This window comes from Rhagoletis zephyria, unplaced genomic scaffold (genome assembly GCF_001687245.7).
Source record: "Rhagoletis zephyria isolate East Lansing unplaced genomic scaffold, Rhagoletis_zephyria_1.1 Rzeph_scaffold_00002, whole genome shotgun sequence".
NCBI lineage: Eukaryota > Metazoa > Arthropoda > Insecta > Diptera > Tephritidae > Rhagoletis > Rhagoletis zephyria.
In genome coordinates this window covers 122,610-141,484 of record NW_016157086.1, presented here as the reverse complement: position 1 = coordinate 141,484, position 18,875 = coordinate 122,610, and the positions used below count along the sequence as shown (strand labels likewise).

At 40.4% G+C, this 18,875-nt stretch overlaps 1 protein-coding gene across 1 annotated transcript in view; it reads right to left on the bottom strand.

Annotated features, from left to right (window-relative positions):
• Nucleotides 1–18,875, bottom strand: part of prom (prominin) — a 39,597-nt gene that overhangs the window by 12,024 nt on the left and 8,698 nt on the right. Inside the window, exons 5-15 of the mRNA XM_017618392.1 lie at nucleotides 18,601–18,696; nucleotides 15,002–15,213; nucleotides 14,416–14,572; nucleotides 9,154–9,757; nucleotides 4,006–4,297; nucleotides 2,137–2,390; nucleotides 1,714–2,070; nucleotides 1,482–1,658; nucleotides 1,167–1,328; nucleotides 493–663; nucleotides 67–258 (exon numbers count right to left, since the gene is read on the bottom strand). Coding sequence (XP_017473881.1) covers nucleotides 67–258; nucleotides 493–663; nucleotides 1,167–1,328; nucleotides 1,482–1,658; nucleotides 1,714–2,070; nucleotides 2,137–2,390; nucleotides 4,006–4,297; nucleotides 9,154–9,757; nucleotides 14,416–14,572; nucleotides 15,002–15,213; nucleotides 18,601–18,696 — 2,674 coding nt within the window. The remainder of the gene's footprint in view (nucleotides 1–66; nucleotides 259–492; nucleotides 664–1,166; nucleotides 1,329–1,481; nucleotides 1,659–1,713; nucleotides 2,071–2,136; nucleotides 2,391–4,005; nucleotides 4,298–9,153; nucleotides 9,758–14,415; nucleotides 14,573–15,001; nucleotides 15,214–18,600; nucleotides 18,697–18,875) is intronic.

The following is an 18,875-nucleotide window of genomic DNA, read 5'->3' as shown; positions in this document are numbered from 1 at the left end:
TAGTTGGATATTTGGAGACTGACTTTTTTTCGTGCAGTTTTAAAATTACCAACAACAGCTACTCACAGCCTCTTATGGCGCGGATTACCGGCACGCATTAAATTGGCAACGGCGCGTGTTGTTAATGTCACGCGATGGCGCAGACGCGTCGGTGTACGTGGCATTGGTTTGGCTGGCTGTGCATCGGGACTGGCTTGCAAGACGGGTGTCATGGAGCGACGAGAGGGTCGATCATATTGCTCACGGTCGGAGCGACGTCTTACACGGCACGGAGAGCGAGAGAGGATGTAAGTAGTTAGTGGTTGGTAATTTAAATATGTATGTACATAAAAGACGCATAAACATAGAGATAATAAAGTCCAATTTAGGTACATAGGTTTGCCAAAATTAACGTTGACTTTATTTCTATTACGTTTATGTGCTGTTATGTTCTTTAGGGTGTTTGCTTTAGGACGGTATTGTAGTTACGCTCATCATAGCTGGCCGACTTACAATTTCGGTTTATTGCGTCCATTGCTGTGTGTATAAGCCGGTTGCTCTCGCTGCTCGCGTCGTACGCCAGCGCGTGACTCCGATCGTGTAGCAGCGCTACTGCTCGCTGTTTGGGCTGGCTGCCAATTATCCTCCGCCTCCAAATCAAATTCTTCTGTTCCTTGTTTGCGGCTGTGAAAGAAGAGTAGAGATATATTCATGTACATATTCGTAGGTACTTCTAGTATAAGAAAGGAAGGAAGATAATTGTGTTTGAAAGATTGGATATTTATTTACTGAGAAAATGTTCGAGAACTCACTGAGTAAAAAACTTCTGAGAGTCTGGTACGGACTATTCACTAGTCTCATAAAGCGAGGGAGCAGACAAAATGCCATCGTCTTTATGTCGTCGGCTATACTGCAAAACGGTCTATGTGTATTAGTACCCTTCAGACTTAGATGGTCTCTCACTTGCACCGGACTGCATCTGGAAATCGTTACACCCTAATAAACGAATGACAAAACTGTCCACCTTTGGCTGATGAAGATGATCGATTGCCAGAAGCGATCAGATACAGTTAACAGATCAATCTGGTGCTTAGAGCTAATAAGTGACATAGAACATTTTGCAGTATCACCGACATTTTCAAGAAAAAGTTCCCTTTTCCCCTTGGAGCGCCTCAGTGTCTACTTACAGTTGCGGTCTCGACTTAGCACCCCGCTGTTGTTGTTGCTGCTGCTGAGCGCTACTGCTACTCGTGTACATTCTAGGCTGACTGGCCTCGCGTTCCATCGATGTGGCACGACTTGCACTCGACGAACCCCAATTATCCTCTGCATCTGTGCCAGTGCGGCGTCTGAAATGGGATAAATGCATCACAAAGAAGGCTGAGCACGCAAAAATTGAGTTCAAAATTCGTGCAGGATAATATTCATTAATACATCTAAGCTCTCGTAAAGTTCTAGTTAAGATCCATGTGTGTTAACAGCAGCTTAAGTTTTCTACTTACAATTGCGCTCGACTACCTGCTGGCGTACTGGCCGCTGCACTATCCCGCGCACGGCTCACTTCCCGCTCACGTTCACGCTCGCGATCACGACTACGCATATCACGTTGTTCACGTCTTGGTGGTGGCGGTGACTCTTCAGTAGCTATGTCCAGCGTCTCTTCGGTAGCAGTACGGCGGCTGAAAAGAGATGGCATGCTAAGTACCTTTATTGATAAACTTGATTTTGTCTCACAGTGGAGGCCGACTTGCGCTACTTGCACTGCGCGGCTCACGTGTAGCTGAACTAGTAGCGCGCTCTCTACGCCGGCTGCGACTATCCGAACGTTCGGCGGCGCGTTTTTGTGCGCGTCGCAAACGATTTAAACGACGCTGTATCGTAATGAGATTCAGTCCAATGGGTGTACCAACCGACCAGAGCAATAAAGTAATGAAAATGAAGAACCACAATGCGTTGATGTAGTCGACAATGTTGCGACAGAGGAAGATGCGATTCGCGTCAAAGATATCGAAGAATGGACGACATTTGGCGGTGGTGTCGCCCAATTGCGAGGACATTGTCGCTTTGCTGTTCGTCAGATAGGCTTTCAATCTTAAATTGAGCAGATTATATAAAGGTGAACAAATAATTATGTATAGCCTCAATTAGTGTCCAAACCTTTCCGTATAAACGCGCGTTTGATTGCTACAAATTTCCCCCGCTGTCTTCTCTAAATAACCCTGTACGTTTCGCAGGTGATTGAGTGTTTGATTGACCTGCTTGGCCCAGGGATCGCGTTGCAACTCCAATGCGGTTAGATGGTAGAGTATCTCGTTTTGTAACTGTTCGAGTGGCTGTAGGATTGATGCCTGTAAACGCTTTGAACGACTGCCGAGCGTAGTCATACGAGACGAGGTGGCCACGTCTTGAATCTGGTGGATTAAAGATGAAGAAAGTAGTGTTAAATTGGTGACATGTGATGACTGGTTTTTATGAAACCTCGTTTGGAATTGTTTAAAATTTGTGTCCCTCATCGTGTGTTAACTATTATTTCGCAGAGTCCACCATTTGCGGAATTTGTAAAGTCCATTACAAAGTTTTGATAGACTATTTACTTAAGTTGGTAAACTAAGAATATGTAGTTTAGAAGTTTTGAAAATGGGGACTTTGTAGTGTACAAGTATTTATAGGACATAAATATTTCACGCTAGTAAAGAAGCAGTGAGTTTACAGATCGTACTCAGTCTGAACATCAAAGGCATTATAACTTCTGGAAGCGAGAAATAAGGTAACACTGTGTTGGGTACCTATTGAATGAAAGCTAACGGCAAACACAAAGAATATATAAATATGAAGTTGTGAGAAAGGATACGGTGCGGATGGACTAGTAAATAGACACAGTCGTGTTAGGCTTCGAGGACGTCGCGATATATGAAGAACCGCAACAACGTCCAAGGCTGCATATACTTAGGATATTACAAAAGGCATGACACCTCCTACCAAGACGGGCCTTCTCTTTCTATTTATTTCCACTTTCTTTATAGACAGAAATGCATATAAATTTTGGTTAAGTAGGGATAGGTAAGACGGCCGAAAATTACCGGCATATCTGAAGAGCTAGTCTGGGCTCGTAACTATGCAGAGATTCCAAAATCGCCGGTATAAGGAAGGTTCTTAAAAATTTTCCGGCGGACCGGGACAAAAATTCTCTTTCACCACCCCCAATAAAATCCGCAACTTCCGAAAATCCAGAGAATCTTCCTTCTACCAGCTTGTGGTGTGCGTCTTTATGTTATCTTACAAATGGAGGGACCACTGTTTTACGCGGGTTCCGAACAGCAGCTGGTTTTAAGGGAAGCTTTTTAATGTTAGGAATTCACTCGGAAGTTTGCCTTTGGCTGCCGATATGCGACCGATATTTAGAAGAATTTCGATGTTGCTGGAACTGGACATCTAACCCTGGACTTATGGAGTGGTAGCGCGACGGCGGACGGCAGTTGGTTTTTTTTTACAATGTTTATAATTAAGTAGAAAGTTATGTGAATCGGGACCCATGCGACCCGTGTTATAAACCTAAAAACCGCTGGGGAGGGCGGAGTCGGAACCTAAAAATTTAAAGTTGGTTGGAAGGGATCGGGATTGAATATTTAGTCCCGCACCCATCTGTACTCGCAATCTTGCCTGGATACCATTTCGTCTTAACCGAAAATCGATTAAACATTCAATGGCCGCACGATACGCGTCCGCCTGTGACGAAAGTCAGAGCTAATTCAAAGTTCGCACTCTCTTCGCAAAATGTTCCTACTTGATTTACATTTGCAACTACTCAGTTAACTCAACAAAAGATAATTGTACTAATTTGGGACGCCTGATAAGAGAATGCGATCATTACATCTCACTTTAATTTCATGGGCAAACTGAGCTAAGTATTTCTTTGACTCAGTTAACTGCATGCATAGACTACTCTCATTGTCTGGAATTCTCAACACATGCTTATCTGCTGCCTAAAACTTCGCATTCCGCTTATCAAGCGCCCACTTTGCTTACCTGCAGTGCCACCCTTTGCATTTGATCGATGAACGTAGCCAAGTCCTTTTCAGGCGTCGGTGCACCAATGCTCACCCGATATGTGGACAGATTGAAGGATGAAGTGTGTAGCATATTCTCCAGTATATTCTGTATGGTCTGCGTCAGCGAGAGCATAGTACGTTCGGATACGGTGATTGCATCAATGGCTGTGGTCACTTTTGGGAATTGCTTTAAATCGGCAATTTGTGTGGTATTAACGAATGCATCCAGTTGGAAGACATTGTACGATGCTTGGTTTTGTTCACAACCTCTGCTCTCAAGTGTGGGATGTGTGTGTGGGGGTCGCACACCAAACCACACAAATAAATTGCAAATGCACACAAACACACCATGCCGAGCAGAATAGAGATACGAACGCACACAAACAAAGAAAACATTGTAGTGAAGGACGGACGTGATTTGAGATTAAAGAGCCAATGAATGGCGTTAGACCCAATAGTGGCAGAGCCCGAGGCGAGTTTGTGGGTGCGTATGTATGTATGTACGCATGTGTTGTATTAGGCGTGTTGATTTGAAGATTATTTCGAGAATTGCCGTCGTGAAGTGGGGCATAAACAGGCGATTCGAGGGTTGTTGACAGACAATAAGTGGTAAAGAAATTTGATAGAATAACATTTTGTTTCTCTTAAGTATGTGAATAAGTAATGTTGGTACAGTGGTTGTGTGCAGAGGGGGAAGGGGTATTGAACGAAAGGGGTAGACTGGTTTAGTTCAGTGTCTTACGACTATTTACTTGTAGCAGAACAGATAGTGGGTAGTGCACGGATTTAAAATGTCTTAATTATTGACAAAAGAGAGGCAACTGTGAAGCTTTTAAGCTGGCTATAAACAGAATACGTACTATTCGGGGCTTTTAAATAAATCCTGATTGGTATTGGTGGTATACTCTAAGAGCGTTCGTACTTTTTTTTGGGATAGGGGCATAGTGGGGGCTAAAAAGGTGTTAAAGTGGGGTGAATAGGGCGCGTCGAAAATTTTGATTTTACTTTTCTTCATACGTGAGAAAGAGCCCAAATTTTGAAATTGGTAGGTAAAAAGTTATATAGGGGTCAGTTTTTTGATTGAAGGTATTAAAAGGTGTGTATTTTTTACAATGTAAGGTTGATATACTTTTGTCGGTACAGCTATCTTATAGAGGTATACAGGTATTTAGGGAAAATATAGTATTTTTGGTCAGGGTTAAGTTGAAACCCCACACAAAGCTTTTTTGACGTTTAGCGTTCTATTAAGCTATACCTATGTATATGTATGCGTCGAAAGCTTTAAAGCATGAAAAGCTTGGTGTGGAGTTCTAATTTTATGTATTTAGTATTTTGAGTTGGTTGCTACGCATACAAAGGCATTTAAAAGTTGTATCTAACAATCACAGAATTTTGCAACTTGCTGCCTAAGAGCATTCTAAATATACTGAAGATTTCAGGAACACACTAACGTATAACACCGGGCGACAAAAAACAAAAAATTTCAAAACACACGAAGCAGTCAATATACTCACAAAATCATGGGAAAAATATAGTAAAACTGTGTTTTTATTTTTTTCTCCCTGACGTTAGAATCTTTTTTAAAATGACTTTCAAATTTGCAAGACATGATTGATTAAAAAAAATATTTAAAAAATGCAGTGCATTGTAGAATAACAATATGTGCACCAAATGAAAGTAAACAAAAAAAAAAAAAAAAAATTAAAAAAAAAATTGGATCTCAAGGACGAAAGGGTATTCGCTTTTAATTAATTTTAGTTTTTTAAGCTAAAAAAGTTAGAAAGAAATAGAAATTTTTTCAAAAATAAATATTGACAATTTTCAAGGATAAATAATCAAGGCTAAAATTTGAAAAGGACATTTTCGACACCTATTTGTCTTTGTGTAACAAAACATTTTATCTTTTTAATTTGTTTATACATAGTTTTCTCTTTTATTTGGTACCCATATTGCTATTCCATTTTATAATTATAATTTTTAAATAAATTCTTCCATTAATCATATCTTTGAAATTTCAAAGTTTTTTTTAAACAAATACCCTAATGTTCGAGAGAACAACCAAAAACGCAGTTTTACTATTTTGGTCCCTAGTTTCGCGATCATATTAATTTTTTGTGTTTGTAAAATTGACTGTCGCACGGTGGTATAAGTAGATTTTTACATTATTGGAATTCACTTCAAAATGCAAAGTCTAACAGCTCAAGCATTATACATTCGATTTTTATGCTAAAAAAATAAGCCTAAAACTATGCAAAATTATACCTATAAGTTAAATATATAAATTGGTATAGGTACATTTTCTTACAGTCATTATGGTACATATTTTCAGGCTTATTTCAAAGCATAAAACTCTGATGTCTACTTATCATGTATCTCGTAGTCGAGTCACTTTCTCTTTCACGTCTTAAATTGTAGGTATTATTGGTATTCAAAAACGTATAGTAACTTTGCGACGACAGAGAAGCTTTTTAAAGCCTTCTATAAATTGTATATTGCAGCGCGCAGTGCAAATGTTCTCTTTAGCCGTCACTGCTCTAGCAGGAAATATTTTGATCGTGTCTGCTTTAAGGCAGCGGCGAAAAGAGAGGGCTTTCACTCGTGGCGCATTTATATAAAGTCCACAGAAAGTTAAAAAATTTTTTTGTTTTGGTCATCATTGGTGGGCACACACAAAGTGAGAGTGTACCGATCAGAGCGCGATAGCATTTAATGCACAGTTGGCCACTTCATAGGCACGCGTGCCAAAGCATCCAGAAGCTCTGTACAATTTGTATAGGGCAGGCACAAAATGAAAGCTTTCGCTGGTCATCTCTGATTTATTGCAAGGATGACCAGTGAGATATTATACTGTTCGCGGAAAAACTTTTTAAAGCTTTCTATGAATTTTATATGGACGCGCGCAGTGCAAAAGCTCCCTCTAGCCTTCAGTAATATAAAACCCATAGAAAGCCTTAAACGCATCCCAAACGTGATATATTTTGGAGCTTTGTTTTGTGCGGTTCTTTATAAAATCTACAAAAAGCTTTAAAAAGCTTCTTTCATGGGATATTTTTCTGTCGTTACTGATTTGAGAGCACTAAAGCTTAGTGTTTATGCTTATGATGCTGAGACTTGACTTTGAGATACACAATTAGATGTTAAACTTTCTTTGGAGCTTTTTGCTGCAATTCATATTAAAATCTGTCCATATAAGTTTGGCGTATATCAAGATTTCCGAAGCTTACTATGAAATCCGATTTGATATTGGTTATGGTGGGGACCTAGCTCTTAATTTCCTCATTCGAAGCATTTAAGAAAGCAAACTTTCTATTATGATTTCTTATCGTATCTTAAATGATCTCATTTCGGTGGGGAAAAAAGCAAAAATCAACACACATCTACATACAGCGCTGTAGCGCTTTCTCTTATGCAGTTATTCGGGTAACATGAGTCGAATGTGCTGACTTTCGTTTCATCAACACTTTGAGTGTCAAATTTGCCTACGTTTGGCAACTGAAAAACAAATGAAGCCTCAAAACAAGGAAAAATACCCAGGGCGAGAGCTGGTGTACCGGGCGCATCACCGGAAGCAGCGCAATTTGTAGAGATATTACAATATTTTAACCTAGGTAATCCAGGTTTAATACAGATTCCGTGTCGCTAGATATGGCAGGACAACAGATAGCAGCGCTCGCTGTCCTTCACTTAAGAAAGGCATCCCAGTGGCAACCCGAAACCCAGGGACACGCTTGTATATTAAATAAATTTTGCTTCATTACAAGCAGTACAGACCATTGTGCTTTGGCTTTGGTATTGGTTCCGGGAAGCAATGTTTTTTAAGATCAGCGTTATCATGAGTTTCATTTTCCCCGAACCCGTTTATTTTTCACTTTTGGTTTCCATGTGTTTACTATGGGCGGATTAAAAATTTTCGAGTGATTTTTTTCGGGGAAACGCAGGAGAAGTGACATCTACATAGACGGCTCGACGGCAGGCTAAGGGAGGCGTGTTCTCACGAAAATCTCTTTTGCGCTATCAAACTACTATCATGGAGGTTGTAGAGAAGCATGTAACCGAAATTCTCGGAAGAAACCACTACACTTTTAGTAGACGGCATTAAAGTACGACTTGCTGAAAACATGCAGAATGGCCCGAAGACCTTTACGAAGATTTTGCAGAAGCTGTAAGAGCTACGAAAAGGAGGAAACGGTCTTATTTCTCCTGTGACATTTTCCCGTGTTGTTCAGAAGCAGGCTGCGGCATCTAGGACCACGATTCTTGGCTGACCTAAACGTTCTGGTAAACGATGAGAATAATTCTAATGATAATAGGAATTCACTCTCATGAAAATGGACATTTACTCGAATCGTAGAAATATTCGTACTCATTACCAAATAGACGGTGAGAATTATACTCATCCTTTACCAGAACCTTTAGTAAGATTTTAAACACCGACGCAAGATGCCTGAGGAGCTTCATGTTACTACCTACCTATCTAATAGCTCGATGTGCTTAAAACCATAAAAACATGTTTGGACATATTTAAGTTGAATTGGGAAATGTTCTTCCTTCATCTCTGTATCTGTATACCCTTTAAATAGCTTAAAGTGTTACAGTTTGCCAACATGAATGTGCAAGGAGGAATACTCAATCTTAATGTAGTTCGTTATGTGCTATCTGCTATTAAGAAAAGTGGAGAAGGAGCAGACTACGTTCATCAATAAATACTGTGTGATATGGTGGGGCTCATATGGCAATATTTAAAACTGACCACTAATCGAAGGAGCCCTAGCGTACGCTGGTTTATTGTGCGAAAAAAGGAGCAAAAAAATCTCGCATTGAATATGCGCACATTTTATATGCGAGTAGGTCCAGCAGGTCGGTGAATAAAAAAGAAGCACGTACAGTATCAAGCTAATTGGATTTATGGCATTACTGTGTAACCGTATATTTTGCAGCTTATGCAATATGAATTGCGAACTGGAGCTACAAGCGGATAGGGCATAGGAATTGTGGGCTGACAAATAACTAAGTAGGCTAGAGCGGATATGGTTTCGTTAGCATACATATAGGACCAAAAAACCAGCACCAAAAATTAAATTTTCAGCGCCTTTCTTACTATTTCTATGCATAAGTTAATCCATACCTGAGCGCCGTTGCGAGGCTAACATTCACAATCGAACGATTTACACCTTCCGGCCGTAGCAGCTCGCCGATGATGCCCGTCTGTGGTTCATGCGCGTACACATAACCTGGTTTATCGAATAACTTACCCAACAAGTGATAAGTAGATGTATCTGACACATCGCCAGCATTGTTACCCCAATTACCAGCAACACCAACAGCGCCACCATTTCCAGCCGCCGCCTCATCGTATAGCGAACGACAGAGGAAGACTTCTGTATTTCCGCCAATAGCCAGTGTCAGCACACCATAGAAGGTAATACAAATACTGCCCAAACAGATAATCAGTACGGAAATCAGCAGCACCACGCCAGCCTTGACGTTCGACTCGCAGAGGAAGCAACAGTAGGACATGAGACCGAAGAGCAGCACCCAGCCGATAACGAGGGCAGCCACCCAACCTGCTGTCCAATAAGAGTTAGACCAACTCTGCAATTCCGCGTAACTGTGCTCGAGTGTGGGCCAAACGCCTTGTAGCCGTTCGAGCAACGCATTTATCGTGGAGGTAAGCATTTGTGCGTTGGCTTTGGTGCGATGACGTATGCTTTCCAGCTGCTCGAGGGTATCTGTAGTGGAGAAAGCAAAATTGGCTGTGTGTGAAAATTGTATGAGGGTATGGGCGAAAGTAGATTGCGTAAGTCCGTGGTATGCATGTTTGCGAAGTGAAAATTGGCGTGTAAATGAAACTGCTCGCATATGTACATATCAGTGAAGTATCTAATCAGCCATTTCGGCAACTGTTTACCGCTTGGTCAGCGTAAATTAAGCGCAAAATTCGCTTGCAGCTGTCAATTAAATGAGGTTAAACTGAACGTGCTGCCATGAGAGTGGGAGAATGATGGGTAGAGAAAGCTACGAAAATGCCTTGAAAATTGGATAAGTGTTTTTTTTTTGTATTTACGAGTACTATGCGGATATTGGTGCGTTTCCAGTTGCTAAGCAAATCCGGTTCCCTTAACGAATAAAATGTAATTAAGGGAAATTATTGTTAGACAAACGCTTTTCTGTAGCGATGCTGCGAGGATGGAATGACCTTAAAAAAAGTGACAAACGTTAGGAAAATTAAAATAGTCCAGAGGTTGGACCTTTAAATGAAGGGAACAATAAAGATGACAGGAAGTCTTCATAACTGGTGCAGCCGAAGGAGAGGCTCTTAGATTAAATGAAACAGTGTCCACCGGCAGACCCAAGGACAAAGACAAAGACGTTGTTGGCAATTAAATGCTCTGCAAGCAATTTCTGCTTAGGAGCATCCCCATAGACACTTTCTGGAAGTATAGCCTTCTCCCTGGGACGTCAGAAGGCACCTTCGACCTGTGAATGCCATCATATGAGTTCTACTACCACCCATTGCAGGCGTAGAGTTTCAGATGACGAGAGGGACCCGCGTAATTCCGGCATAACTAACTCCTATTCACCTAAACTTGACCCTGACCTTCCTAATACATATCCGGCTTGTGAATTTTCGTACCAAAAACTCCTTCACTTTCCCTCTTAAACACACCCAGCTAATAAATATCCTTCTTTGATCCGCCACCGTCGAAACAACACGTCTATTAGGCCTACCGTTAATTTAGATTAACGACAGCGATCAACAGACCAATTTAGGTAGGGTTTGGTAGTGGCCATTCGACAACAAAAATATTAAGTGAAACAAAACCGTGTAAACAAACTGACTATCTGCACGCAGCGATCACATTGCACCTTTCTGTGACTGCCGCTTCAGTATTATTACATGATTTCGAACTAGATAAGAATTGCCGACGGGAAAAGATGGTGTTGCCGATGGCTCAAAAATGGAAAGAGGAATTGAAACGGGCCTATATTAGGGGTATCTGTAGAACGGGCAATCACATCGTCTGCATAAATACTGCAGTGTCGCGGAGACCTTTGCCATGTAGAAGGCTGCTTGTCTAATACCAAATAGTAAGTCTTGCTTGAAAGCCAGCGGTATTAAATGTGCTGAGATTGAAGTCGATTTTTTTTTTTTTTGGAAATTTCGCTACCCAATAGCGTCACTGAGTCATGACGTCGTAAATATTTCTGGGTTCCCGGACATAGAAAAACAGGAGGGAGCGGAAATGTCGATGAGATGGCTAGACACGCTCGGAAACGCAGATTAGGCAGATTGATATATGCCTTAAACCGCCTTTTTTAATTTGCTGATAAAAATTTACGGGCATACCAAACCAAAGTCTCAATGTTTTTATGGCCGAGAGTTAGCAAAAAATGAACTGATTAAGTTTTGAAGTGGTAAGTAAGAATCCTTTTCATCATCCTCGAGGATACTGTGCGATTTCGGCATGAAGAAGCTTCCTCCTCGTTTCCACATATTCTATGTTCATGTATAGGCCTTCAAACAAGGCGACTTAAGCACTTGAGCAACTGATTTATAGAAATTTCAGGCACTCAATGGGGGTATTCATAACTATGCCTCCGAATGGAATTATGAAATCTTCATACACACCTTTCTACTCTAACTTCACCTTATAGTAAAAAGATAGGCAATCTTTGGTCTATTAAGATGCTGAAGGCTAGCAAATTTATTTAGAGCACTATATGATAGAGACATGTGGGACTCCATGAAATTATAAATAGTTCTAACTTTTTGTAAGTTAGATTGAGAAATGAAGATGGTGTCAGAATAATAAACCAAGATCCTTGGCGAATGCTGCAAAATGAGAAAGAAAAATCAACAAAAAAAAAAAACAGAAGAATAACAGAAGTTTCGATGGAGAATGAAAGAACTACGGACTACCAAAAGGTGTGACAGAATATTTCTAGGCATGTTCGATAGAACACAGAGGTAAATAAATATGTAAATTTATAAAGGCGATGAAAACTTGTTAAAGTATATAACAAGTATTATAGTTGATTTCCACCAAGCCTTAACAGCAGTTTATGCCTCTTGAAAAACGGAGATTACTCTAATCGAAGGTGGTAATTCCACCTATTAAGTAGAAAAAGACGAAGGGAAAAAAGCAAACCTTAAGAAAAAAACTTTGCCGATCACCCCACGTTAGAATTATTTGAACTTATCTGAGCTCTTAACTGCAGTTAAGACTTTGGTGGAAATAGGCTATTAACCTGTAAATTATTTGACGTACAGTCATATGAGATTGTGCAGAGATCTTGAGTGTTTTATAAAGCGACCACTAGTCGATCATAACCTCACATCTCCACAGGCAAACGACGGATTGCCAGTTTCTGTGTATAGGCCCTTTGATATCTTGATATAATCATTTGCCACATGAGGCCACCAGAAAATATTCGCTCTATTTCAGAGCTTAGAAAAATTGTAATCCTAAAAACTTACTGAATAATTCCCTAAAAAGGAATAATTCAAGAGTGAACAGCTTCTTATTTTAAATTAATACCAAAGTTTCATTTTAGTTACCTTCAAAACGCTTTCTTCCAAATGAAATGATTTCTGGGCTGTTTTGGGCACCCGCGGGATCCCGCGTTGCGTACGGGAAAGAACCTAATATGTAGTTCTTTGAAAGTATGAGTTATTAGGGCATATTCATAATCAAAATAAAGTCGACTCTATAGTTAGCTGCTGCTTTTTGACATACTCCTCAACGAATATGTGTTAAAAAACCGCAGCTAACTTTTGAGTCGACTTTATTTCGACTATGAATATGTCCAATTACCTCTTACTGTACTATAAGTTTTTGAAAGTCGAGACTCTAAAAAATATTTTTTGTTTTGGATCAACTAGCAATTAGCTTGTGTTTTACGAGACGGATTAAATTGAGTGATCATCCCGTAGATTCCATTTTGGAGCACCAAGGAAGCTCATAGAAAAACACCTGAAATGAGCCTGATGGGATTTTTTTTTTACATCGTGAGTAATGAGTTAAATTATTTTCCCAATTTTACACGATTTGAGTGGTCTGTAACTCACTGACAAATAGAGTAAACGAGACCGAATTCTATACTTGAACGCGCCTACAAGTGGTTCATTTTTTCCTTCCATAACTAGCATTTAACCTGCGAGTTATTGCTAAGCTTAGAACATCTTCTTCTTCTTCTTATTTGGCTCTGTAACCGCCTAAGCGATTTTGGCCGAGTCCAAAACAGCGCGCCAGTCATTTCTCTTCTGTGCTAACTGACGCCAATTGAAAATGCCAAGTGAAGCCAAGTCCTTCTCCACCTGGTCTTTCCAACGCAGAGGAGGCCTTCCTCTTCCTCTGTTACCAGCATCGCGGCCCGCGTTGAATATTTTCAGAGCAGGAGCGTTTCTGTCCATCCGAACGACATGGCCAAGCCAGCGGAGCCGCTGAATTTTAATTCGCTGCACTATGTCTATATCGTTGTAAAGCTCATACAGCTCATCGTTAAATCGTCTGCGATATTCGCCATCACCAACGCGTAAAGGTCCGTAAATCTTTCGCAGAATCTTTCTCTCGAAAACTCCAAGAGCCGCCTCATCAGATGCTTTCATTGTCCATGCTTCCGCGCCATACACCAGCACAGGCATGATGAGTGACTTATAGAGTGTGATCTTTGTACGACGAGAGAGGACTTTACTTCTCAATTGCCTACTCAGCCCAAAGTAGCACTTGTTGGCAAGAGTGATTCTCCGTTGGATTTCAAGGCTGACATTATTATTGGTGTTAATGCTGGTTCCCAAATAAACGAAGTCGTCTACTTTTTCAAACTTGTAACTGTCAACAGTGACGTGGGTGCCAAGACGCGTATGCTCTGACTGTTTGTGTGCTGACAGGAGATACTTCGTTTTGTCCTCGTTCACCACCAGACCCATTCGCTTTGCTTCTCTATCCAATCCCGAGAAGGCAGAACAGACGTAGCCCTTGTTTTTACCGATAATATCGATGTCGTCGGCATACGCCAGCAATTGTACGCTCTTATAAAGTATTGTGCCTGAGCGGTTCAGTTCTGCGGCTCTTATTATCTTCTCCAACATAAGATTAAAGAAATCACACGAAATAAGAAGGGGCTTAGAACATCTAGGTAATGCTAAATTACGTAGTATGATTCACTTAAAGCTTAAATTCAATATGCACTTAAAAAAAAATCATAAGACAGTTGAAAATTCCAATCACATACGCTTAGCGAATGAGATATGCATTCAACGAGCTGTTCAATTCACCTCAACTCAATAGCATCATTCTTCAAACACATAAATCTACCGCTTATTACCATGCATACCGTTATAACAGTAAAATCAAATAAATAAAAAAAAACACTCGCTACTTACAGTTCCGTTCGTATGCCGTGTCGTGCTTAACTTGTTGCGGGAAATTACTGAAAATTGAACGTGACACACCAACTTCAGATGTCAAATTTTTGACAGTTGCACCAAATTCAATTTCGCCCAAGTAACGCATGCGAAAGATTGTCTGGTCCTCTTGCAGCTGACAAATTACCGGCAAATAAAGTAGAGGAGTTACAAGAAAGCAAAAAAAAAAAAACAAAATGTAGAGACCAGAAAAAAAATGAAGAAGAAAAGTTTATAGAAGAATGTGGTTCAAAATAGCTGTCATAACTTTACAAAATAAAGTGAAATAAAAAGCAAAGAAAGAAAAAAACCACTGCAACAAAAGTGTGAAGCGCAAACGTGAAATGAAAATTTCATTTGTCAGATGCCAAATAGCAATGGAGCTACTTGTCAAAAGCAGCGCAGCAACGCCGGGCGGAAGTAAAGAAGCAAAAAACGTTTGCTACTTGCTGTCACACTACCCTTACAAGCGCAAAAATACGAAATACAAGAAAACAAAAAAAAAAGCAACAAAACGACAAAACGACAACATGTAACTACAATCCAAAACATTCGGCCAACTAACCGTCTTGAGTGCATCAATAATGCCATTCTCTTCAAAACTTCGTATCCGCAACGTGTCGCAGAGCGGCCGGTCGCGGTAAGTGCACTGACGTTGCAACACGGACAATTGTATTTGTAGTTCCTCCATGCGTGCGGCGGCCTCTTGTGAGATTTTCAACGCACGCCCCACTGTCTCCTGCAGCATTAGTACGCGGTAGATCAACTCGGCGTTGGCTGTGGGAGAGGAGTACGAAAAAAAAATGAATGCTACGGACTAACTAGAGAAGAGAAATTCGGATAAATTTAAAAGAAGTAAAAAGAAAAAAAAAATTTGAAAACTTTTGTGAGTCACAATAAACGTTAACATAAGCCCACATGCGCTAAGTTGTAATGCTCTGTAGTAGTTCGGTTGAGAATGTGCTTCAACAAGTCATAACTTGTCCGACAATATAATGTGCGCAATAAAAAATCATAACAAATACTGATAAGATTTTAAAATAAATATTTTGTTAGTTTATGTTACTTGTTATACTCATACTACTTACATATGTTTGTATATACATATTATCGCAATGGGAGTATCCTTTTATTATGACAAATCATGTCCAGTTTAGAATTTAATATATAATAGCATAGAAATATGTTCTCTTGTACTTGTAAATTTATAATGGTACAAGCGAAACAGATTTACGTATTAGCTAGCTGGTTTGTGCAGAAATGCATATATGTACACAGACACGGAAGATGCGCGCTGTGCGGATTGAGATCCGAGTACTCGCTTATAGGTTTATGATATTTGCAGAAAGCAAGAGGGGAATTTAATAAATAAATCGTACGATGTTGGTAGATTGTTAGGTGCATAACACAGGCCTGTGACGGTTTATCCCTTAAAAAATTAATTAGCAATTTGGGTGGGTAATAAGAAGGTAGTAATCTAAGAAAAAATTATGAAATGAATATTATGTACAGTTGTTTTTGCAACGTGTTCAATCAACGAAGTTTATGGTTATCGAAATGTATCGAGTTATCTACGTCTATTGAAATATCGCAACGTATCGAATTATTCAAATTGATCAATATTAATTGAGTTGTCGAAATTTATAGACACAGAAACTTAGTTGTCGAAATTTAGGGATAGTTATCGAGACACACAAATTTATGGGATTGTCGAAAATTATTTAGTTATTAAATTTATCAAGTTATCGATATTTATTGAACTATCATTATTTATAGAGTTAACGAAATTCATTGAGTTATCGTATTGCATCGAGTTCTTTAAACCTATCGAGTTATCCGTATTTATTGATTTACTGAAATTTGTCGATTTATCGAATCGAAGTTTTTGGAAATTCGAAAATATATCGAGCTATGGAAATTTCAAGGCTTAATAAGTTTATCGAGTTATCACTGTTTATCGAGGTTTATAGAGGTATCCAAAGTTTATCGAGTTATCTATTTATATACACTTTTGGGTTATCGAAGTTTATCGAGCCCTCGAAATGCACAGTTATCGATATTTATCCAAAATTGTTAAAATTAGAAGTTATCGAATTTTGCTGAGTCATTTAATGATCAATATGTAACAAATTATCGAAAATTATGGACAAACTGGAAAATATCTTGTCAATTCCAAGTCTTGTCAAATACTTTCAAAGATATAAAAAGTTATAGTCACGCTTTAGTTCCAAAGCAGGAGATTTTCCGGTAAGAAATTTTGTACGATCGAATTTCGACAGTAACTGGCACTCCTAGTAAATATGAATTCCCGATTTCGCCCATTCCCACAGTTTTCAGATCGGTACCGTTGGTCTGGTCCCGAAATCTAAACTAACTAAAATTCACATGGTCCTGGTGAACGACCTACTAGAGGAGCTAGAGATACTCGGCGGTGTCTTAACATAGCTACGAACTGGGCGACCAAAAGTCGCTTCGCCGCCAATCCCAACCAGACAGAACTGGTCTTATTCACTAGAAAGTATAAAATCCCCGACTCTGCTTGGGCTTGATCCTTGACAGAAAGTTGTCGTGGAGGCTAAACATCGAGGAAAGAGCAAGGAAGGCATCAGTGGCCTTATATTGCTGTAGGGGAGCTATTGGAAAGAGAAGAAGTATTTCGCCCAAAGTCGTCTTTTGGCTCTACGAGACCGTGGTGAAGCCAATTATATTTTATGGCGCGCTAGTCTGGTGGAACTTACTGAAAAAGGCTACACTAGCTAAGAGCTGGAGCGCGCATAATGGGCTGCTTTCTTTGGTATTAGTGGGACGCTGCGGACCAAAGCCAAATTAGCATTGAACGTAATGATGAACAAAGTGCCTGCCGATGTTGCAGGAAACTTTGCCGTGGCGCGAACAGCTATTATTAGGTTGATCGACTTAACTACTGGACACTATGGAGTTCTAGGAGGCTCGATATCATCCCTGATCGCACAGATTACTGCGCCACCAAAATGGCTAAGGAGCTTCTTCTCTGCTCACATTCCCTCAAGAGAGGATTGGACCGGGCGGAACTTCTGCAGAGGGGGAGCGGTGAACCTCTTCACAGATGGATCGAAACTGGACGGCAGGGTTGGTGGTTGAGTCTGTAGAGAGCTTTAAATAAGCACTAAGTTCAAACTCCCGGACTTCTGGAGTGTATTTCAGGCGGAAGTGGCTGCTATCAAGAAGGCGGTGCATTCTCTGCTCCGGTGAGTTATGTCAGTCAGGGAGTTAAGCATTTATTCTGATAGCCAAGCAGAAATCAGGGCCTTGAGTATGTTGGGGGTGCGCTCTAACTTGGTTAATGAATGTTTGCTCTCTCTCTCTCTCGGTCGCGTTGGAATACTTCTGTATTAGGCTTATGCGGGTTCCGGGTCACAGCGACATTGCGGCGAACTCTGTGGCTGACGACGAACTCTGTGGCCGGATAAAGAACCCCAGCCGCAGTCATTGATCACTCTTGGATAGATGGACCTCATGTCAGCATATGCGCGATCTGGCCGAGTGTGGACAGAGGGTAGCCGAGGGCACTCCTCATACTCACAAAGTCACAGCTCTCACTTTTGGTAGGAGTTTTAACGGGTCACTTTCCAATCGGTATTGACGCAGCAACGCCCCCGTATGTCGCAGTTGACTGGAAGATGACGAGCTGTAATCACCTCAACATTACATTCATAGATGCCCAGCATTTGCGAGGCTCAGGTTGAAGTACTTTGGCTTTCATATCATTAATAGCCCCGTGGTGCTCTGGGCAGTTAAGATTAGCTGAATTAGTAAATACATAATCGGCTTGGGGCGTTTTTATCGACTAAGTATCAAGTTCAGAATGTGGTATCTCAAAGGACAATCTCCCATCCTAACCTAACCTAGTTAGTTTTAAATTTTTGTAGAAATCTATAGCTCACATACGAGTTAAGGTTCCAATGCGAAAACGTACCTTAGGGATATTTAAATAGGAATAGATGAGCGCATTGTACTCAATTACTTTTATTTCCCGTCGTCGTCCCCTTAACCATTTACCAACTTCGAACCGACTACTATTTATCTCAACGTTTTTTTAGCAACACTCGTTACTTTTGTGGGAACTTCTCACCGCCCACTGTAGTTACTCTTTCCAATATGATTTTCCAACAAATTTCACCTTACCCAAGCTGATGGTCGCCAATGAATCATATGCCAGCTCAATGCCAGTGTGTGCTGAAATTTCCGCTTGGATAGGCTCCCCAAGGAGAACATCGACGTCTGAATAGTAGAAAACATGCAAGCCAGCAATGCAGGAATGTCCAATTACAAGCAAGTCCAATGGGGCAGTAGACAGATAGCGTTGGGTTTGGTTGGACGAATGGCCGCCAGCAGCATAACGGACGAAAATCAAATAAATAATGTGAGTGCATCGAGTAAAAGGCAGTGGACAGAAAAAC